A 23,524-nucleotide genomic window follows, 5' to 3' on the forward strand; every position below is an offset into this window, starting at 1 on the left:
GTGATTCCATCTTTGTCCAGTCATTGCCCTTATGACTAGTTGCAGCATGCACCAAAAACAAAGTTTGCCAAGTAATTATTTCCTTTGCCTTAGGGAAAACAGGCCAGCTGTGAAAGCTGCAAAGATATGGACTGATATCCCTTCATATTGTTTCACACAATCATGCTAAAGATGTGTTGCATTTTCAAAGATTTAAGCAGTCTGCTTGCCAGCGCAAGACGGAACATTTATTGCGGACTGCATATTGGTTGTGCAGTGTCAAAATACACACATGCATCTCGACTTCAGGACATTCAATACCCTCGGGTGGTCACAAAATACTCCATATGTCATGATAGCCAACTGCAGCTATGGGATAAAAAAGGCATATGGACATAAATCATTGCAATAGTAGCAAAACTGCGTAAATTTGCACTGTTAAAAGCACTGAACACTACACAACGAAAGTAGTTTTGCTAGAACCATTGCTGTGACTGCCATGGCAAACAGTGCTTGTTGAGCACAAGGCCTGCTTGGAGGTTTTAATCCTGTCAGTTAGGCGGAGTTATGTCCTACTTTTGTTGTGTCATCATACATGCAGGCCAAGATAATGCCATATGGCGGGAGGTTGTGTGGGTTCGATCACCGCTGCCGCCGGTTACCCAGCCGGTTAATTTATTTGGGTACAGGGGTCCCCCGGCCAAGCGCCCGGCTTTTCAGGGGTGCACCACCTGGGAAAGGAAAGCCTACACCAAAATTCCCGTCATGTGGGCAACCAAAGCGGGCCACATAATGGGCTTCTGCCGCCCAAGGTGGACTTATTGTTGTCCGATGGCGGAACTGATCACTGCCACACCGGAGCAACTATTTGAGACCTATGACTCCTTTCCCAAACATTTCAACCCAAAGAGCCGAGCACCAGGCTGGGGGAAAGCTTGTATTCATTGAAAAACCGGTGGGTACCCGGCGGCACCAGGGATCGAACCTGGTACCTCCCGAACACGAGGCGGATGCTCTACCACAAGGCCACGCTTCGGTAGCCTGACAACACGCTCTTCAGAGCCATATCGTCCTTGGTTCCAAAGCTGCAATTCGGAAAAAGTGACTGCCAACACAGGTCCGATGTACACCGTCCCACTGCTGACCGTGTATATACCTAAGGGATGTCCAAATCTTGGGCAGACACCAATCAACGCAGCTCACAAAGCAACATTCCTGCCAAGGTGGTAGCCTACCATGAAAACCACATGCCATAGCTGCCATTCATGGCAGCCCAGAAGCAATAAAGTGCTGACGGAACACATTTGAGATGTTCAGTGAGTCTACACAAGAGGGAGTTGTTAATTAATATGGTTAATTATTCATCTAGCGAAATTTACGCTGTATTTATTTTGTTAAACAAAGCTCCTTTTGTGAAGTAAAACAAGCTCCAAGTAGCCACAGGCACAAAGTAGGCAAATGGCAATGCCTATTGAGATGCTTATAGTGAATTGTGTTTTATTGTCGGATTTCTTTGAAGGGACACTAAGGATGAAAAGCAGTTTTCCTGTATCGCCAAGATACAGTGTTCTAATCTTAAAGAGACCACACGAGTCGCTTTAGGACATTTAAACCCCACAAACCATTAAAGAGACCACTTAAAATGAAAGCAGAGGTTTTAAAAGGATGGAAAGGCCAAGAATACATTTCTGCTGAGTTTAGACGTGAACTTCTTTAAGATTGTCGTTTCACGGAATCGAGTCGCAGCCTCGGTTCTGATGCAGTGGCTGCCATTACCGGCCAATTTTGCAAGTAATATGCATGCTTCCACACAGAAGTTTTGGTGCAGATTACTGCAAGATATATTGTGTCGTGAGCCACTCTAATGTGGCAGTGACACGTCCTTTTCAGCAAGGTCATCATGAATCGACTAATGGGAAAGCTTCCAATTTAAATTTTCTCACCAATAAATACTATATGCCACAATTGCTGCCAGACAACACAGCCATAATGAGGGAAATAATCAAAAATTTACTGAGACCAATGACTCAATGGAGTTGTCCTCAGTGCCCCTTTAAAAGAGTGCACTGAAGCATTCAAGCAAAGTATGCACTGATGCATGTGAGAAAATATTTTGAGGTAACACGAAGACTGGCAGCTTCACCACAAAGAGGGAAAACAACTGCCCAGGTACACTGGTACAGCACATACAGCAATTGTAATAATTAGCAGACATGCATTGCAATTCACAGAATGTCACGAAATGTGGTCGCTAGGTTAAGTGTACTGGCATTAACTGTGCAAGCATATTTTGCAGATTGCCGAGATTTATTTGTTGCTTCAATTATTTATTTCATATATACACACACCTTTGGTCAACAAAAAAAGGGTGTGCAGGTGCCAGGAAAGGGGTCAGATTAGATGTGCTAGGTTTCTCTCCTGGAGGAGCAAGGAGAGAATCATTCTCCTGTAACCAGTTGACGGTGGATTCATCCAAATGTGAAGGACCCATGTTCGACGACCCAAAAGTTACCTAAACAGGCATCTCTGCCTGCCGTCGACCAGAGCATATGCAAGAGAGGTGGTCGTGTGTAGCCTAAGCATGGACATCTGCACGAGAGAAGGCAAAAAAAAAAAAAAGAGCTCACATTGTGGGTATCACATGAAAAATATGTGTAAGCCCACTCAGCAACCAAAAATGACGGTCACTGTGCATGCATACATCTCATGAATATGTCAACGCAACCTAACAGTGTTGGCCGCTCATGTCATATTGTTATTATGGTGCAGTGAGGCTTGCTGATGAATTAAACAGGCTCTGGTCATCACAAACCTTTCAGCAGCACCTTCCCACAATCAATATCCTGACCTTTCAATAAGACAGCTTTCTCCTCCCCGCATTGCTAGAATGCATCAGAACGTTCTTGCTCACAGCATATAAATACGATCAATATGATAAAGCTCACCATGAATGCCATTACGGTTTCTTCCCCTCCCCCCTTATCACCTTCTTGTACTATATGTACAGCTTTCTTGACCTATCCACATCAAAGGGCGAGCAACTCAGAGTTGCTCGCCCAGAGCAAAGCATCAGAGAGGGCACTAGAAATTTTCCTTTGGTGTATATTAGGACGCAGCCTAGCTGACAGGTGTTGTTGGCGGTATTCTAGACGCTGCCATTTTCAAAACTGTCAGGACGAGCAGCAAAACACGGGGACAAGATGAGAAGACAACAACAGCAAGACAGACCACACTAGTAGGGCCAGACATTTGATCGCGACTAACGACGGACACAAAGATAACAGGGAAAGGGGGGCTAATTGGTGGTTAGTACTTTAACGCACGTTGCAACCGAACGAAGGACAAAGAAGAAAACAGACAGAACGGAGCACGTGAGTAGGTATGTGCCATCAACTTAGAGAACGACGACAACTGCAATATTAAATTTCCACGCCCCTTGCTGTACCATTTCTTTCTGTCCCTTGTCCTTCCGCGGTTGCAATAGTTCAAGGCCACAAAGACGAAACCAACAAACGACTATATGAACTCATAAAACGTGCAACTAGGTTGGGACTCGTATTGAGGCATGTTATCGTCATTTTAAAATCGGAACGGAACAAATAATTACGCCCAGAAGAACCTGACAGAGGAAGAAAATCACAAACCATCATAACGCATTTAAACAAATCGCGAAATAAAAACCAGAGTGCATTTTCAAAATACTAACCTAATTTCCAACGAGCGCCGCGGCACTTATCCGAACCTGTCCACGAGACTCGAGTATGACTCGAGTTCGCTAAAATGCAAACAAAAAGATAACAGGCAAGAAAAAAGTTGCGATGATGATGATGGCCGGCTCGGAAGGAGGCTGCTACTGGCTAATGGCTCAGGGGCTCAGGCGCGGATTGCGAAAGGCAACTTCCTCCATGGCGAAAGGGATGCGGTGAGACTGACTTTTGCATGACAACGTAATCGCCTAACGACTTGCGTGTCAATATGGACATGGATCCATGGATCGCGATGCAGTGTTGTCGGGCTCCCATTGTGTTCTTGTCACCTGCAGCAGCAGATGTTGTCGTAGAGCCGCGACATTTATGTGGGTGCAACAGGCAAGGCTCAGAACTATCGGTCACCTGTGCTTGAGCTGCGATAAAAATGGCAGGTACATGTCCACCTGGCTACATTAAAAGTAGTGACTAACGTTCTTCCTCCCGGATCCTAAGACGTGTGTATCGTGGAAGCTGGCCACTCGCCAATAATGCTGGACCTTGTTTGCAACATTTCTAAAATGTTTTGTTCGTTGTAAAGTTCTGCATGAAATATTTGTGTATAACCTTTCTTATATTTAAAACAGCATTTCGTGCACCAAAATCATCTAGTACAGATCAGTGCTCCATAGATTCGAAATAACAGTTCTCTCACCTTTTAGAACACTGCAGTGCCGTACATGTATGACCTGATTTATCTGCAGCTATGAAAATAACTGTTTTGAAAGGGCTCGTGTTATTGTCATATACCATTCGCGTAGGCCTGTGTCACTGATTTCACAGTTCCTTATTGCACATTTTTTTTTTACTCCTTCAGTTTAAAGCACCTGAAAAGTTAGTGGCGATGTATGTACCCAACCATCGCGACCCGCCAAAGCTTATTAGGACAAATAAGTGACTGAACCTCATTTTCAATCAGTAGGATAAGGGAAAAATACCTATGGCGTTTTTTTTTTCTTCTGTACATGTCATTAACCATGCAAATCTGGGTAGGAAATGAGGACATTGTTTTATTTTTTCTCAAATAGTCTGTCAGGTAAAAAAAAAAAAAAATGCACAGCTCATTCTCCACTTACCAGAACTACAAACTAAGAAGAGAAAACATTCTTCTCAACATTGTTTAGTCACAGTGGCTGTTGGCTACATAAAGAGCTGCTGGTTTCCTTTCTGTTGTCTGCCCAGTAACATATTGACAGCATCTGTTCTGGTAGTCTTGATGCTATTGGCACTATAAGAAGGTTCTCGCACTGCTTCGCTGTTTCATCACATTCCACATGACAGGTACGGTAATGCTGGAAATTCTGCATCCGTTGCTGTAGTCAAGGGTGGCACTGATGAATACGCTCAGTGTTAAGATAGATGTCTCCATAGCTCAGTTGGAAGATCCATTTCTGCACTTTGGACTTGGATGTAGGACAAAATGTTTCTCAAGCACGAATGCAGTCGGTACACAGGCATACTGCCTTTGGCAGCATTGCATGTTGTGTATGCAATGGCATAGTATCTGCCTGCTGCCTAGATAGCAGGCAGTAACGAGCCCATCATTAAAATGAAGGTCAGTGATGCAGTGATGCCCAACACACAACCTAAGGGGTATGTAGAGCTCCCTTGTTTTTCTAAGTCAGCTCCTTAACGAATCTTATTTTGTTTTTTTTTTGCACACTACTGAGAATTTTATTAATAGCGCTGGGAGACGAGCATGTATGCAAAGTGACACATTGTCTTTAGCTGGCTTGTGGTGGAAGAAACTATGACTTCCTCATGAAAGAAAGTACGGCGAATACAATAACAATCCTAACTTCAAAGCGACAGAGCCATGGTGGAAGCATAACAATCATGCCACAAGATGGAAGCAACGCTTTGTGATCCCCAGCGGAAGCCTATGCCTTGCTGTTTCACGGCAGCATAAGGCAGTATGTTTGCAGTTGTAAGAATTTTGCAATGTCTCGCACACAATATTGCTTCACTGGATGCTCAATGTACCTGCGTGAAGTGCCCACCAGGGGTGAAATTCTACCGTTTATTCCAGAAGCAGCAGGAGCAATGGGAATTTCTGTGTGCATTGCATAAAAGGCTGCACCTGTATAGCTTTATGTTGATCTGTTATATCATGGTGCAAAGGTGCACATGTTTTGCAGCATTCTTAGGTTTGCTAGTAACCTGAAATGCCATATAGTTTCTCGACATATTTTATGTAGTCCTTGTTCTTTAGTTTTTTTGTTATTTTTTTTTTTTTTCATAAGTACGACCTCTGCCCTTGTGTAAAGTGTTCATTTGCAATTTCTCATCAATGTCAGAGTCATAAATATTGCTTGTCCTATGCGACACATCAACAAAAATAAATATACAACTGCTTCTCCTCTATAGTCTCGGATACAACTTAAGTCTGCAGCAACTGCCATGCACAAATTCTTCGTCACAGAAGATAGTCTGTTTAAGGTCTTTCTGGTTACATAAATAAAAAGCTAACCATCAGACAAAATCACCAGCTGAAGAATACTATCAATGCTTCTTGCTTGTTTGGTGTACTCACACATCAAAAACTGATTGTTTACTGTTCAGTGGAGTAACACACATGCCGGGAAACATTTCATTGGTCATTGTTAGCAACTGCTGTTTTCTTGTATCCTATGGATGGTATAAGTTGTATCCTACTTATACCATCCATGTCACCCCCCCAAACCTAGATATTTAAATGCAATCACAACAAAACAAAGTCTAGCACCCGTCGCAAAAAAAAAATAACAGGCGGCCGACACCAGAGCTCCGAGAACTTCTGCTCGCTAAAGAGGTGACATGCCCGCTCCAGGTGGAACCAGACCTTCCCGTCCATACTTTTGCAAGCACTTCGTGAATTCTCAGGTTTTGACCACCGCTCCTCTCCTCTAATTTTAGTTCGTGGGGGAGCACCGGAAGGTGACTTAAATAAGACGAATAATGTTTTATTACAGCTATAGTTTAAAGCACTCAGTTACTAATTTAAGAATAGCTATTAGTTAAATAAGGCTGGTGATATCTATAGCCCTGTATACATGGACTCGACAGAGTCGGGTCGAGCAAGCCTGTCGAGTAAAAAAAACAGTTGTCGGGTTTATGTATACGCAGTCGGGTCGAGTAAAATAGCCGCGGAGCGGGTCGCGTTAACTCGCTTGCAGGGGGTAGGTTAACTCGCTTGACCCGCTTGTCTAAAAGCATGTAGTCGCTGTCGAGTCAGGGAGTCGAGTTATGGCGAACTCTGGGATTAAAAAGCAACCGGAACGGCGAGGAGCATCAGCCAAGTTGAATGCTTTTTAGCCCTCATCAACGATAAAAAATAATAATCGAAGCTCTCGATATTAAAAGGCAACGGAATCAATTACGAGTAAGAAACTTGCACAATAACTTCAAATCTCAATGCTACGCGCCGCTGCGATACTTACTCGCTAGAAAGCGAGTTCATGTAGACACCAATCGGGTGGAGTAATGGTGACCTCGCTTACTCAACGCTTACCCGACCCAGTGCTGTCAAGACCATGTATACAGGGCTTATCACAGCTAAGAAAAATATTTTGCCCGTGGCAATGCCGCCACCTTCCCCAGCTTAGAGAAAATATAAATTCCTGCAAAACAGATATTCTGTCACTGTTGTTAGCACAGGGGAAAATCTACAGAAATATGTCAGTATTTTTACTCTTCTCCAGCAGCAAACTGCCCCTTATCGTATAGCTAAGTACTATTATAAATTTCATATGTTTAGTAAGAAAGCAGACAGAATTACAGAAAACACACCCACAGTTGCATTTCTTGAGAAATTGTAATGAAAGGAATGCCTTCACTCAGTGCCTTGGCTGGTTTGTACACAGCTGAGAGATTTTGATGGGCAGTATGTAAAAAAAAAAAAAAAAGGTAAGTAGTAAACTTCGGAGGTTCACTGAAGTACAGATGCCTGTGGGACTAATGTGCAGAAACTCAATTTTTTTTGTCTAAGTTATCAATTAGGTATAGAATAGCTTCTCAGCTTTTACATACTTCCAGTTATTTAAGTTTTGCACTGCTGCTTCCCTGAAGGGACACTGCAAACAGTTTCCTCCTACTCATCTAAAAAAAATCATTATATGGGTTCCTCCAGGTAGGTTGATATTTTTTCGGCAGCAAGAGGTGCATTTATTACTCCGAAAACAATCAAAATGTAACATTTGATTTGCACCTGTGGTGTCACGACCAAAAGAACTACTTGTAGACTAAAACCCATTCGCAGCACGAATAAAACAACGACAAGAAGGCAGTAAGCTTTGCTCTCACAGAAATGGCGTAGAACAGTCTGAAAAATTGTTGTGGCCTGTAGCACAGCATGGCTGCCCAAGAAGATAGAGTTACGGGCTCGGCCGCTGGAAGCCCCCAGCGTTACCAACTACCCCCTTCCCCTCTGACCTACAAGACTAGCATCCACCAAAGCACAGCGATAAGGCTGCAAAGGAAAGCTATGCAGCTTTATCAAAATCTCCTTGGTTGAAAAAGCTGCATATCTTTTCTTGTAGCAATAGGGCTGCCATCAGGTGGATGGCAATGAGTAATCACTTTGTATTGCAAGTCTGCTTAACCTTGGAGGGTTTCCCTAAGGCATATGAAATGGGCATTAGACGATTTTTTTTTTTAAAGTGACTATGTGTTCAAATTTTTTGTCTGCATGGTCTTGCTTTGTGACTAAACTGTGCACAAGTAGTGAAGCTATAGCTTAGCTGTTTAATGCAGCGCTCAGAGAATCTGACCTGTGTGGCTTGCCATGGGTTCAAATCACATTCGTAGCCGTGTGCCATTTATATGCTTTTTATTATGCACCCATCACATGGTGCGTGGCGTCACACTCCGACGACAAGAGAGTGGCTTTAGTGCCTCAGGGCTTCAGACCAGAAATTTGCTTGCAGGCAATTTTTCATTCTGCGCATGCACCATACTGTTGTACATGCACAGACCACAAGGTCACAATTCAAAAAATGTCATGTAGGAATCGCAAATTTCTCCAGGAGAGCCACCTTAATCCTTACGAGATGCAGCTCATGCTGCAAAACACACTTATCATTCAGTAGTGAACGGCTGTGTAGTCGTGCATTGGAGATCTGCCCGAGTAAACATTAAGTAACGTCACCGCGGTTTACTTACACAAGCGGCCATTGGTGACTTAGCTGTATTTTAGTTTCCATACTTTCGTAATCTATAAAATTTCTACCGTGGAAAAAGCCCGTGTTTCATTTTAAGAACACAGTAATTTATTGGTATAGACCAAGTTCATTTTGCCCTCACTATTCCCTTAAGTTCTCATTTGGATGTGCATACGTCAAGAAAGCTGTGCATACAGTACAGAAAGATTATAAGGGGGGAGGGGAAGAAACCGTAATGACATTCATGGTGAGCTTTATTATATTGATCGTATTTATATGCTGTGAGCAAGAACGTTCTGATGCATTCTAGCAATGCGAGGAGGAGAAAGTTGTCTTATTGAAAGGTCAGGACATTGATTGTGGGAAGGTGCTGCTGAGAGGTTTGTGATGACCAGAGACTGTTTAATTCATCAACAAGCCTCACTGCACCATAATAACAATATGACATGAACGGCCAACACGGTTAAGTTGCACTGACATATTCATGCTTTGTAAGCATGCACAATGTGCGTCATTTTTGGTTGCTTAATGGGCTTACACACATTTTTGATTTGATACCCAAAATTTGAGGCTTTTTTTTTTTGCCTTCTCTCGTGCAGATGTCCGTGCTTAGGATACACATGACCACCTCTCTTGCATATGCTCTGGTCGACGGCTGGCCGAGATGCCCGTTTAGTTAACTTTTGTGACGTCGAACATCGCACCTTCGCATTTGGATGAATCCACCGTCAACTGGTTACAGGAGAACGATTGTCTCTTTGCTCCTCCAGGAGAGAAACCTAGCACATCTAATCTGACCCCTTTCCTGGCACCTGCACGCCCTTTCTTTGTTGACCAAAGGTGTAGCCGTATATATAAAATAATTGAAGCAATGCATAAATCACAGCAATCTGCGAAATATGCTTGCACATTTAATGCCATTACACTTAACCCAGCGACCACATTTTGTGACATTCTGTGAATTGCAATGCATGTCTGCTAATCTTTGCGATTGCTGTATGTGCTGTATCAGTGTACCTGGGCAGCTGTTTTCCGTCTTTGTGGTGAAGTTACCAGTCTTCTGTTGGAGCAAAGATTGTGTTCTCCCAGAATATTTTCTCACATGCATCAGTGCATATTTTGCTTAAATGCTTCAGTGCACCCTTTTAAAGGGACACTGAGGACAACTCCATTCAGTCATTGGTCTCAGTAAAAATTAGATTATTTCTTTCATTATGGATGTGTTGTCTGGCAGCAATTGTGGCATACAGTCGTGCCTCGTTAATATGGACACTTTGGTTTCCGCCCAAAACTGTCCATAAAGCGAGTCATCCATATTAACGAGTCATGAATAAAAACAAAAAGGATTTTATTGAGAAAAGAGAATTGTAATTAACGACTGGTTTTGTACATAACGGTGTGCACTGGACTCAAAATTCCACAGAACACCGGCAATTTTGAGTGCATTATCCTTTTCATTGTTGTCTTAAAAAATTTAGTGCAGTCTGAAGCGACTCGCTTACCATGACACCCGTGATGTTGGGCTTTGTGTTGGTCGAGCTTTCGAGCACGAACTCCTCACTGGCCGATGAATCAGCGTCTGATTCTATACTCATCGCCACTTCCAAAATGGCCTCTTCACTGAGCAAAGTAGCCGCTAAGTAGCTGCTTGAGATTCTCCTGAGGCGAGGAAACAGCTGAGCTGTCGATACTAGTCCCTCGCAGCTTGGATTGACTGAGATGGCTTTTGCCGCTTGTATTCACAGATTTCTTCGCATCTACGTTCAGCTCTGTTCTTTTGCGTTTAACTCCCGCCTTGCCAAAAGCCAGATTCAAGTTGGGGGCTACAGGCTCCTGATGCTGTGCACTTTTTTGCCTAGTTAACCTTCCTGCCTTTCCGTTCTTATTCTTTCTTTTTTTGCCTTGTACTGTTTCTGTAAGGAAGCAAGGGAGTCAAGTTGGCAAGCTGCTATGCAGAGGGCTATCGAACATCCCATCTTCTTGGCGCCGTTTTTATGTGTTCCCATAAAACAAACACTGCAAGCTGAAGTACAGTTTAGAACGACGGCTAGCCGACTACGACGGGCTCAGACCTTGTCAAGGCCGCATCGTTGACTCAAAGCGAAGCCGACATACGGACCGCCTAGTGTGCAAAGTTTGTCAGTTCGGCAGCGCAACAGGGATGAAAACCAGGAGCATGAGAGGGAAGCGCGTCCAGGACGGGACGCCCGGTCCCGGTTGCGTGTTCGTACGTTGTCTTTCTTTTGTCGCTCTACTTTGTGAGTGTGTCTTAACTCTCACCGAAAAGCGTTAACGGCTTCATGGAACACACATTGCGCTTTGGGAAAGAAAACTTCAGTTCCCACCGTCACTGTAGGCACTTGTCTTTCTTCCTGTCATTTCTTTCTTACGCTTTTACCGGCGTCTCTGTTCTCGTTCAGCAGAATTTATTGCAACCACATGTTGCTGTTTTCCCGACTGCGGCGGCACTTCCGCTGCACCCAGAAATCTCCTGGTTCCCCCCTTTCGGGGTCTTTCTTACGCTGACCCTCCGTTTTCTGTGTACCTTCCGCTCCGCTCTTGCGCTCCCCTCCCCCCTCCCCCTCCCCCCTCCCTTAGTACGGCTACACGCAGGCTTTGGTTCTTTCCAACCCCATAGGACTCGTTCAGGCATCCCGCCGTATCGGCTGTCGCGTAGGTTCGCGGGCGGAGCGCCCTTCTTTAACTTGCGTTCGGACTACTCTGCTTTTTTTCAAGCACTGTACATATTAACGAGACAAAAATACATGGGCCCAAGTGGGGCGCGTGCATTCTTCCCCTGTCCATTGTCCGGACAGCGAGTTTCCATATTAACGAGGCATAAATACATTGAAAAGGGTTCGTCCCCAGAAAAACTGTCCATAATTCGGGTCGTCCATATTAACGTTGGGTCATATTAACGGGGCACGACTGTATATCATTTATTGGTAAGAAACTTTAAATTGGAAGCCTTCCCATGAGTAGATTCAAATTCATGATGACCTTGCTGAAAAGGACATGTCACAGCCACATAGAGTGGCTCACTGCACAATATATCTTGCAGTAATCTGCACCAAAGCTTCTGTGTGGAAGCATGCATTTTACGTCCGAAATTGGCCGGTAATGGCAGCATCTTTGTTCTGTTTCTTGGTCTTTCCGTCCTTTTAAAACTCTGCTTTCATTTTAAGTGGTCTCTTTAATGGTTTGTGGGGTTTAATGCCCCAAAGCGACTCGTGCGGTCTCTTTAAGATTAGAACACTGTATCTTAGCGAAAAAGGAAAACTGCTTTTTAGTGTCCCTTTAAAGGAATCCAACAATAAAACACAATTCACAGCAAGTATTTCAATATGTATTGCCATTTGCCTACTTTGTGCCTGTGGCTACTTGGAGCTTGTTTTACTTCACAAAAGGAGCTTTGTTTAACAAAATAAATACAGTGTAAATTTCACTGGATGACTAATTAACCATATTAATTAATAACTCCCTCTTGTGTAAACTCACTGAACATCTCAAATGTGTTTTTTTAGCACTTCATTACTTCTGGGCTGCCATGAATGGCAGCTATGGCATGTAGTATTAATGGTAGGCAACCACCAGGAATGTTGCTTTGTGAGCTTCGTCGATTGGTGTCTGCCCAAGACTTGGACATCACTTAGGAATATACACGGCCAGCAGTGGGACGGTGTACGTCGGACCTGTGTTGGCAGTCACTTTTTCAGAATTGTGGTGTTGGAACCAAGGACCATATGGCATTACCTTTAACTGCATGTATGATGACACAACAAAAACAGGACATAGCTCCGCCTAACTGACAGGATTAAAATCTCCAAGCAGGCCTTGTGCTCAACACATCACTAAAGGTGACAAGCACTGTTTGCCATGTCAGTCGCAGCAATGGTTCTATTAAAACTGCTTTCACTGTATAGTGCAAATTTACGCAGTTTTGTTACTCTTGCAATGAGATTTATGTCCATATACCTTTTTTATCCCAGAGCTGCAGTTGGCTATCATGACATATGGAGTATATTGTGACCACACGAAGGTATTGAATGCCCTGAAATCAAGATGCATGTGTGTATTTTGACACTACACAACCAATATGCAGTCCGCAATAAATGTTCTGTCTTGTGCTGGCAAGCAGACTGCTCAAATCTTTGAAAATGCAACACATTAGCATGATTGTGTGAAATAATATGAAGGGATATCAGTCCATCTCTTTGCAGCTTTCACAGCTGGCCTGTTTTCCCTAAGGCAGAGGAAATAATTACTTGGCAAACTGTTTTTGGTGCATGCTGCAACTAGTTGCAAGGGCAATGACTGGACAAAGGTGGAATCAGGAACGCAGCACTGTTTGTTTATTGTTTTGACACTAGTCTACATGCTTGTCTACAATGATAAGCACAACAGGGCAAGTAGAAATAACATCGATCGAATAGGATGCGGTGGGATGTTTTCTGAAGAAAAAAAAAAAAATGAAAGGAATTCGACACAAGGAAATAAACTGTCTAGAGCTAGAGCAACTGGAAGATAAATGCTGTGCAAAAATACCAGTTATTTGACTGCTTTCGCTTCGAGCCTTCAACTTTAGGAGCAAAACTAGAGGCAGGATTGTGTCGGGAGAAGTGGAGAGCATTTTTTCTTTGCGCGGGCGTTGTACCTCCCGGCACTCTTAGAAGTTTACTTGAATATATACCTGGGTTCCACGGTTGCAGACTAGTCCAGTAGGCCGGCAGCAAATCGCTTGAGAGCTGTGATGAATAGCTGGCTACCGCACCGGAGCTTCATAATAGATTAGCTGTGACCAGCTATCGGCCTATCGCTAGAAACGGCGACGAGAAGCAGCAGGGATTTTACAAACAAGCGGTGGTGGTGGTAGTGGTTATTTATTGTATATACAAAAGGAAAGGAAAGATGTTTGCCAACCCCGGTACAGTGCGTAATGGCGAGGATATGTCACGTGAATTTTGACTTCTGGGTCGTTTTTTGTGGTTTTGTTTCTGCTGGGCATTGCTTGCAGGCGTGCGGTTTCAACATTTATTCTCTTGATATTTGCACTCAATGTGCTTGGAATGTGGTGGTGTGCTTGGCTTCCAACTACGGCAACTCAAAACGCGATAAAAGATGTTCCGAGTGCCGTCGAGTTGTGAACGGCGAAAACTAGTTGGCTGTTGCGATCCGCTGGCTAACAGTAGTCGGCGAGTTGCACATGGAACACGAGGCTTTATTTCGAGTATTTTGTCGATGGCAAGTGTTGGATAGCACTGTGAAAGCTAGAAAATTTTGTGAAGCAGGTTGTTTACTCTCGTTCAAAAGCACCAAGTTCTCTCTCGGGTATATCTCGGGCGGCTTTGGCTATGCGCTGTTTTCGCACGATGACGGTAGCAGTGAGCGGTCGTTCAGTCGTTCCACGACTGAAAAGGTTCGCAAATTGTGTTGTTTGGCCTCCGTCAGTGCAGCGTGATATGATATTATAAGTACTGATCAATGTTATCCCCTACTAGTTCAGCTAAATTAAAGTTTCTAGAACCACGGCGAGTGCTTACCAATCAGCTGTCGATGGTTGGTCTCGTTGCGTACGTGTCACCATCAGCAGTTGTAAGACGTATACATTGGTGTACATATATTGTTGTGTATACATTGTTGTGTAAGCAATTATTTGCTGATTTCACTCCATAACATAGGCTTTCACCAGCGAAGCAATCAGCGTGAGCACGCAGAAATTGCGGAGAAATACAAGCAAGATTGATAAAGTTTCCTGCTTGTGCTGTGGTGTTTATTCTTGTCTTATGTAGGAAGAGAGAGAGTTAAAGACAGTGGCAGGGATAAAATTTAATAGAATTTTTCTATACTCTGGGTCAGAGTCATAAAATCTTTATTTAAAAGGAACATTGTCCAAGTATTTTTTATCTTTCATAGCGTAGAAAAGCTGATAGCTGAGATGCATAGTATAACACCAAATTTTGCTGTTCAGAAAAGCAGTTTTATAATGGCCTAGGTGCTGTTAAACTTGGGCATGAGAAAATGAAATGAATGCAACTATATAAGCTTCTTGTGATGCATATAAGTGCTGCATGGATGAAGTTTATGTGTTATTTTCATTCGCTGCGTGGCCTTCAGATGGAAAACAAGGTGCTAGTGGCTATTTCCTATCTAATGAAGTGCAAAATTTTGCAAGGTAGGCAGAGGCTGGCCTAGCTAGCAGTTTTTATGTCTAAGGGTAAGAAGTACATGAATCTCGCCGAGGCAAGGCTTCTGTGCTATGCATTTTCTTACAGCTTGCAATTACTCGCCCACAGGTCTATTGAAGCTCATTTCTACAGCCTGTACTAGGCATTTTGTCACAATTTACTATTCCTCACTCCCAGCCTTGCTTGGAGGTCATTAATCACATGCTGTAAAAATGTGCACGCTGCATAAGTTCTCCTGGACAAAGTAATATGAGGTGTAATTACAGTATGAGAACGGTTTCCCATTTCCAAGAACATTTGCTTTTTCATGGATATATAATAAAGACTAGTCACTTTTACCTTTGAGGCCTATTTTCTTGTGCCTGACTGTTTCTCTTGGTGCCCGTAGCAAAGCTGTGCTTAGCATTGATACGTCTTTCAGTTGATGTTTTAATTATGAAGAACCACAAGACAAGTTGACTTTATGCCTGGCTTTTCGTATTTGACTCCTTTACCTTGAACAGAAAAAGAAGAGGGAGAGAAAGACGCGCGCCGCAACAGCTGTCGTCCACCACCGAAGCGGTGGCGGGTGTAATGATGGCCTACAACAGATAAAATTCGGTGGCAGGCTAGCCCCCGCCGTAACCGGTGGTGACCTACCTATCCCAGCCTCATCAGGGCCAGGACCAGCCACCGTTCACCACTTCCTCAACTCTGCGGATCACAAAAATTCGGCAAGTGAGGATGAAGGAATTTGGGGCGTGTCGTCGCATGAACGAATCAGTAAGCGCCACGCTGCGGATCACTAGGATACGGCCAGTGAGGATGAGAGAATATGGGGCGTGTCGTCGCATGAACAAATCAGTAAGCGTCACGAATAGAACAACAAAATATAAGTAAAATTGCATAGCTATATAATACTGCTCTCCCTGCTATATGCGTCTCTCTTCGCAGTCTGGCTTTGTTCTTCGGTAAGTAACTGAGTTGTTCTCAGTTGGCAGATTGTTTTTGTGCAATACACTGCTATATCGGTCGCCACTTTTGTGGACTTTAGCTCTTGGACCGTTCTCTTTTCGTTTGGCACGCAGTGCGGCTGTGCTGCTGTGTTACCTCTGAAACTTGTGTCGCGGACTGTACCGCTTTCGAAATCGGCATCCAGTTTGAGTGCTAGCAGAATGCTTACTGCCCATGTGAGCAGTCACGAATGGTTCGCGGTATGCAATTCGTGGGGCCTAATGTGAGCTCTAGGGCTCTGCAGAGCAATGATCGCCTAAGTAACAAAAAAAGAAAAAGGTTTAGTGGTACAAACCCGGTAAAGCCGCGGTAGGCGAAGGCTTGCACCGATCGAACGCAGGCTCGCGATCGTCAGCTGCTCTTCGATGCATGTGCTCGAGCGGCGTGAAATGACGGGTTAGCGCTCGTCATGTTCACGACTCCACTTGTGCCCGCGCTCATTTCGCGGAATGAGCATCAGCGCTCTACTCAAGCTGCATGCAACTTGCGTGTGCGTGACACCGCCGTGTTGGGTGTCTCCGAAAGAACGCTTGTAGTCGGAACGCGTCTACCGTAGCTTAGTGTCTGGTGAAGCTTTAGCTCGACGCAAATGGCTGTCGGCGGTAGGTTTTGCAGCGCCGCCAGTGCAACGGAGGTTTCTTTCAGCCATAATTACTTTTAAGGGGAAAGCCTTTAATGGCTCATACTGTCGTGGACAAAGTGTGTCTCGCTTTTGTGGTGGCGGTCGTGTGGCATTCCTTGGCGTGCGTTGTCTAGTTCAAGTGTGAGATTGCAGGTGGCAAGAACGCTAGAAAAGATTAGACTTCTGGGGGAAAGGCGCAGTATCTGTCACACTTTCTCGGACAAGTGTGCATTTGGAATTAGCACCCATGTGGACATTTTCTCTGCCGACGTGAGAGCGCACGGCAAGGCTCATGACGGGCCGGTCCTTTGTGTGATAGGCGCGACGCCATTTTGAATTTAGGGTTAGTGTGTGTGCGGATGACTCGGAGTTGGGTATAGTGGAGTTTATACAGTTTGGATTTTAATTTTGGTTTGGATTATGTGTGTGTTTTAGGTGCAGCGGTGGCGTAGCGGTAGAACATCCGCCTCGCATGCAAGAGGACCGGGGTTCAAATCCTGGTGCCGCGCAATTCTCCACCGGATGAAAAAAAAAAAATAAAATCCGCATGTCGATGGAATTGCATAAACAGGTTTGGGGTGCGACCTGATGCCGGTGAACACCTCCGGCAACGCACTCCCTCACCAGAACAGGAGTTGGCCACCCTGGTGCAGTAATTGGCCGCAACCTCCTATGATAAGCTCCATAAAACCCCGGCCCTCAGTCACCAGCGGCTGCGGAACAACTGACCACGGCGGCGGTCAGACCTGTGACGCAGCACGGGGTGCTAAGAAAGCCTGGCTCCGCTGGACAGGCCGCCATTGGAAACTGACCCTGGCAACGTTTAATGCTAGAACCCTAGCTAGTGAAGCTAGTTTAGCAGTGCTGTTAGAGGAAATAGAGGGCATGAAATGGGATGTCATAGGGCTTAGTGAGGCTAGGAGGCCGAATGAGGCATATATTGTACTGAAGGATGGGCATGTACTGTGTTATCGAGGCTTACCAGAGAGGCGATAACTAGGAGTAGGTTTCCTTGTCAATAAGTATATAGCGGGTAATATAGATGAATTCTATAGTATTAATGAGAGGGTTGCAGGCATCGTAATTAGGCTTAATAAGCGGTATAAACTGAAGGTTGTACAGGCCTATGCACCTACATGTAGTTATGATGACCAGGCAGTTGAAAGCTTCTATGAAGATGTAGAATCGGCAATGCGAAAAGTAAAGACGCAGTATACTGTACTAATGGGCAACTTCAACGCCAAGGTAGGGAAAAAACAGGCAGGAGACAAGGCAGCAGGTGACTATGGCATTGGTTCTAGGAATAGCAGGGGGGAGTTACTAGTTGAGTTTGCAGAGAGCAATAACTTACGAATCATGAATACCTTCTTCAGCAAACGGAAGAACCGGAAATGGACGTGGAAAAGTCCTAACGGAGAGACTAAAAATGAAATCGGCTTCATAATGTGTTCAACCCCCGCCATTATGCAAGATGTAGAGGCAATCGGGAAAGTGCGATGCAGTGACCACAGGATGGTGAGGTCCCGAATTAGCCTAAATCTGAAGAAGAAACGCTACAGATTAGTACGAAAGAAACCCATCATGATACGAATTAGCGGTGAGGGGGAGGGCAGAAGAGTTCAGGATCTCGCTACAGAATAGGTTTTCAGCTCTAACTGAGGATGGCGACATTACCCTAGAGGCAAGGAACAATAATTTCAGAGATATCATTACTGAGTGCGCGGTAGAAGTAGGCGGTAGGATAGTTAGAGAGGATACCGGTAAGCTGTCTAAGGAGACTAAAGATTTGATTAAGAAACGCTAAGAGTATGAAAGCTTCCAATCCAACAGACCAGATCGAATTGGCCGAGATATCAAAGCTAATCAATAAGCGCAAGGTGGCCGATATAAGGAAGTATAACATGGAGAAAATTGAGCATGCTGTAAAGAACGGGGGAAGCCTTAAAGCGGTAAAGAAGAAATTGGGCATAGGCAAAAACCAGATGTATGCGATAAAGGACAAGGCGGGCAACGTCATCACTAATATGGAAAAGATAGTCAAAGTAGCCGAGGAATTCTATACAGATCTCTACAGTAGCCAAAGTAGTCAGGACCATAATGAGATTGGCAGTAGGGAAAAACAGTCAGACTTTCCACCACTGACGAAGGACGAGGTCAAGAAAGCACTAGAAACTATGAAAAGGGGGAAATCAGCTGGAGAGGATCAGATAACTACAGATTTGCTGAAGGACGGGGGGGGATATCGTGCTAGAAAAACTGGCCACCCTGTATACGCAAGTGCCTGGTGTCATCGACGGTACCGGAACCATGGAAGAATGCAAACATTATCCTCATTCACAAGAAAGGGGACTCTAAGGACCTTAAAAATTACAGACCAATCAGCTTACTGTCTGTTACGTATAAGGTATTTACTAAGGTAATCGCTAATAGAATCAGGACAACCTTAGACTGCAATCAAGCAAGGGATCAAGCAGGGTTTCGGAAACTACTCTACTATCGATCATATCCATACCATCAATCAGGTGATAGGAAAATGCTCGGAATATAACCAGCCCTTATACATAGCATTCATTGATTACGAAAAAGCATTTGACTCAGTTGAAACCTCGGCGGTGATGCAGGCATTGCGAAATCAGGGGGTAGACGTGCTGTACGTGAAAGTGCTGGAAGATATATATAGTGGCTGCACAGCAGCCATAGTTCTGCATAAAGAAATAACAAAATTCCCATAAAGAAAGGCGTTAAGCAAGGAGACACAATCTCCCCAGTACTATTCACAGCTTGTTTAGAGGAAGTATTCAGGGACTTGGAATGGGAGCAGTTAGGGATAAGAGTAGATGGAGAATACCTCAGTAATCTGCGATTTGCTGATGACATTGCCTCGCTAAGCAACTCGGGGGATGAACTGCAAATAATGATTGATGACCTAGACAGGAAAAGTAGAACGGTAAGCTTGAAAATCAATATGCAGAAGACTAAGGTAATATTCAACAGCCTCGGGAAGGAACAGCAGTTTACATTAGGTAGCGAAATACTGGAAGTAGTAGGCGAATATGTCTACTTAGGACAGGTAGTAACCGCAGATCCAGACCACGAAAAGGAAATAACAAGAAGAATACGATTGGGATGGAGAGCATTTGGCAAGCACTAGCAGATTATGACTTGCAGCTTACCGGTATCACTCAAGAGGAAAGTATACAACAGTTGCATCTTGCCTGTACTCACCTATGGGGCTGAAATGTGGAGGCTAACCAAGAGAGTTCTACTTAAGTTGAGGACAACCCAGAGGGCTATGGAACGAAAAATGGTAGGGGTAACATTAAGAGATAGAAAGCGTGCAGAGTGGGTCAGAGAAATAACTCAAGTTACCGACATTCTAGTAGAAATTAAGAAGAAGAAATGGACATGGGCAGGACATGTAGTGCGAAGAGAGGATAACCAATGGTCGCTGAGGGTAATAAATTGGATTCCAAGGGAACGAAAGCGTAGCAGGGGGCGGCAGAAAGTAAGGTGGGCGGATGAGATTAAGAAGTTCGCAGGGGTCAAGTGGATGCAGCTAGCACAGAACCGGGTTAAGTGGAGAAATATGGGAGAGGCCTTCGCCCTGCAGTGGGTATAATCAGGCTGGTGATGATGATGATGTGTGTGTTTTTTAGTGTTGGGCGGTTTGTGTTTCAATTTTTTTGTTTGGGCATATGTTGTACATAAACGTGAGGGTTGTCGCAGCGATTAGTCTTTGCGACCGGCCTGCTGACGCGGAGTAGTATTTGTACGCAACCAGTTCTGCTTTTTTTGGCTAGCCACAGTTTGAGTGAGGCATGCCGCCAAGGAAAGACGTGGCAGATAGGTCCGCCACTTCGGATGCTGGTGCATTCGAGAGTGAGGGCAAGGGACGGGGCAGAGCCCGCACAGGTTCCCGACGCCATCGTTTATCCCGATGCAGCCGCTATTATGCAGCACATGACGGCAATGTTATCTGTCTACACCCGTCACCCGCGGCGCGATGGAGACGTTGCCAGTCGGCCTTCCAGTCAATGGCTGACCTCACATTACGTCTGCGCCGAGTTCTTGCCGCCCGATTACGAGCGCCGGATGCTTGCGGAGCTGCACACAGCACCCAAGAGCAGTTCCGCTCCTCCCTAGCAGGTGGCACCACTAGGACGGCCGTCATTGCTGGCGTTCGGAACGCATCGACGCGCAGTGCGGACTGCTGCTCTGTGCGTCTTGTGTAAGAATGCCGGCAGATTTTTGAGCACTGCTTCTTTGATGCAGATGTCATCTTTATTGTATAAGTATTATGCGAGGAAGTAGAGCTAATGACCCTGTTGTTATTGCGGAAGAACAGGCTGTTTTCTACACAAGGTGCACATAATGGCCTCTCGGAGGTGTATCACAAGTTCATGTTTCTTTCTGGGAAAAGAAAGCGCCTGTGAGTTGTAGAGAAAGGCTATACTTCACACACCAGCTCATTTTAGCACCGGCAGTAGCCATGAGAATGCAAAAACGACCCTGGCGTCTTCTGAGGAGTTGTATAATGCGTCTTTGCACTGCTGCAACATTATTTTCGCAGGGCTTTAGGAAGTACCTTGACGTGGCTATTAATGTCTACGCATTTATAAGAATTGATTGTGCATAGAGGCAAAGTCAGTGTGGGCATGTCAGTGAATCTGCTTACTTTAATTATAGTACTGTTCCCAAGAATGCGCGATCGAATCCTGGCCTAGCTTGGCGGCTGCTTTTCGATGGAGGCGAAAAGCTAGACGCCCGCGTGTTGTGCAATGTCAGTGCACGATACAGAACCCCACAGGGTGGGAAAGCTGTCAGTGAATCTGCTTACTTTAATTATGCACTGTTACCAAGGATGCCGGATGGAATCCCGACCTCGGCGGCTGTTTTTAGATGGAAGCGAAAAGGCAGGCGCCCATTTGCTGTGCAATGTCAGCACACGTTAAATAACCCTAGGGGGTGGCAATTTCCGGAGTCCTCGACTCATAGCCTGAGTCACTTTGGGACGTTAAATATTAAAAACCAAACCAAACTTTAATTAGATAAGCACTGCAGTACATGTAATAACTGCTGATTTTATGAAGATAATTCACGGGTCAATTATGAAATTTGCCATAATAAGATTTTTTTATATCCCTGTTTGCTGGGACTACCTACTGTGGGTTCTGAATTCCGGTGCATTTTACAGTCACTTTTGCCCAAGCGCAGATGAACGCCGCTGAGCACCTGATGCGGCCTTCGAGCAGCGTAATAGTCTTTTGAAACCAGAATGTTTACAGGAGGCAAACATTATATCTTATAAATTGTCGGGGATTACACGCACGTTCATATTCATAATGCACTCATAATGCATTATGAATATGGACTCATAATAATATTCATATGGATTCATATAGTGCCTAGCGGATGGCTCCGCTAGGCACTATAGCTCCGCTATTCCTCGCGCTCTTGACCCCTACGCATTCGAACAGCGGCGTCGAGCTGGGCTTTGTTACAAGATTCTCTTGTAGATGGCGCCACCTGTGCCATCAAAGCATCCTCCGCTGCCTCCGCAGTCTGAGCAGCAGCCAGCCGCGATCAAACCCGCCGTCCTCCTCACCCTCTTATAAACAAGGAGCACACGACTCCGATTCCCCGGCGTCCCCACTTAAACTGCTACGCAGCAGACCCAGCCATGTATTCCACCTAATCAGACCTATGTAGCCCATAAATAAATGTTCAATAATCCCCATCTAAAAGAAATCCTCAGTTAATTGAGTCATCCTAGATTAGACAGGCACGAAACAGGCTCGATGGTATGCCATCGCTCCTGTCGTGTGGCGTTCCTTGGTGCGCATTCAAGTGTGGGTTGCAGATGGCAAGAATGCTAGACAAGATGAGACTTCTGGAGGAAAGGCGCAGTATATGTCGCACTTTCTCCGACAAGTGTGCGTTTGGATGGTACGCCATCCCTCCTGTCGCGTGGCCCTTCTTGGCGCAGGTTCAAGTGTGGGATTGCAAATAGCAGGAACGCTGGGCAAGATGAGACTTCTCAGGCTTTCGCCTTTCATTACTTTAGTCGCTAAAATCCCTCGTAATTTTTTTTACACTTGCGTATTCGCAGGCACCTCCGACAAGTGCATGTGTTCACTGAGAAGATTCTGCGCCTTCATTTCCAAAAATAAACATTAAAGAAATAAAATAAAGGCATTCGCATAAAGAAACAAAAAAATTACAGCCGATTTGCATAGTTAATCAACTGCGAAGTAGATGCGTAGCACTGCTTATCCCTGCTATATTTTTCATGCATTTTGCACTTTGTTATGCTTCGTTTTGCATGATCACATACGGCACGTTTCCTCATTTTTTGTGCTTCTATGTTCTTGCGCCGTGTAGCTGCAATATCAGTATCAGTAGAGTCGCGTTCCCGCTGTCTTCGTAACCTTTGTATACTTCAGCACGTCGAGCATGGCAAACCTGCGCCGCAGTGCCAGAAGGCTTCATCCATTGCGACGCGAAGCAAACGCGCAGCGCAGCCGCGCCCTCAGCTTTCCTTGCACCATGTTCAGTGGTTCTTATTACAAATGAGCGAAAATAGGCACGACGTATTGAATCCCTCTGTGGAATGCACTGCTCTGCGCCTGAAAGGTCTGGGGTGGGACCATAGGAGGAAAGAGAGATTTGAGAAGAATGTAGGGAATGAGCGAAACAGATGCTCCTGTTTTGTTATGAATACACTCCGAACAGTGAAAGATGTTCTCCAGGACGAAGAAAGGTAATTCAAGAGCAGGGAAACGTGCTTGAAGGCGAGCACCAGTTAAGGCGAGGAGGTAAGAACAAGCTGCTTCTCTACGTGGCGAGCGGCTCGGAGCCGAG

The 23,524-nt window shown here is 44.9% G+C and overlaps 1 protein-coding gene across 8 annotated transcripts in view; it reads left to right on the forward strand.

Moving 5' to 3' along the window:
• Positions 1-3,710: 3,710 nt before the first annotated feature.
• Positions 3,711-23,524, forward strand: part of LOC146183889 (tudor domain-containing 6-like) — a 30,447-nt gene continuing 10,633 nt past the window's right edge. For 2 of the 8 annotated variants that reach the window (XM_084609217.1, XM_084609220.1), the window contains exon 1: positions 3,908-4,120. Coding sequence is in view for 1 of the 8 variants with exons in the window: in XM_084609220.1 (XP_084465346.1) it covers positions 3,969-4,120 (152 nt within the window). In the remaining 7 variants the exon portion in view is untranslated. The other 6 variants (XM_084609222.1, XM_084609218.1, XM_084609214.1 and 3 more) reach the window with 6 other exon arrangements.

This window comes from Amblyomma maculatum, chromosome 7, assembly GCF_055883805.1.
Source record: "Amblyomma maculatum isolate TAMU_Amacu chromosome 7, ASM5588380v1, whole genome shotgun sequence".
Taxonomy (NCBI): domain Eukaryota; kingdom Metazoa; phylum Arthropoda; class Arachnida; order Ixodida; family Ixodidae; genus Amblyomma; species Amblyomma maculatum.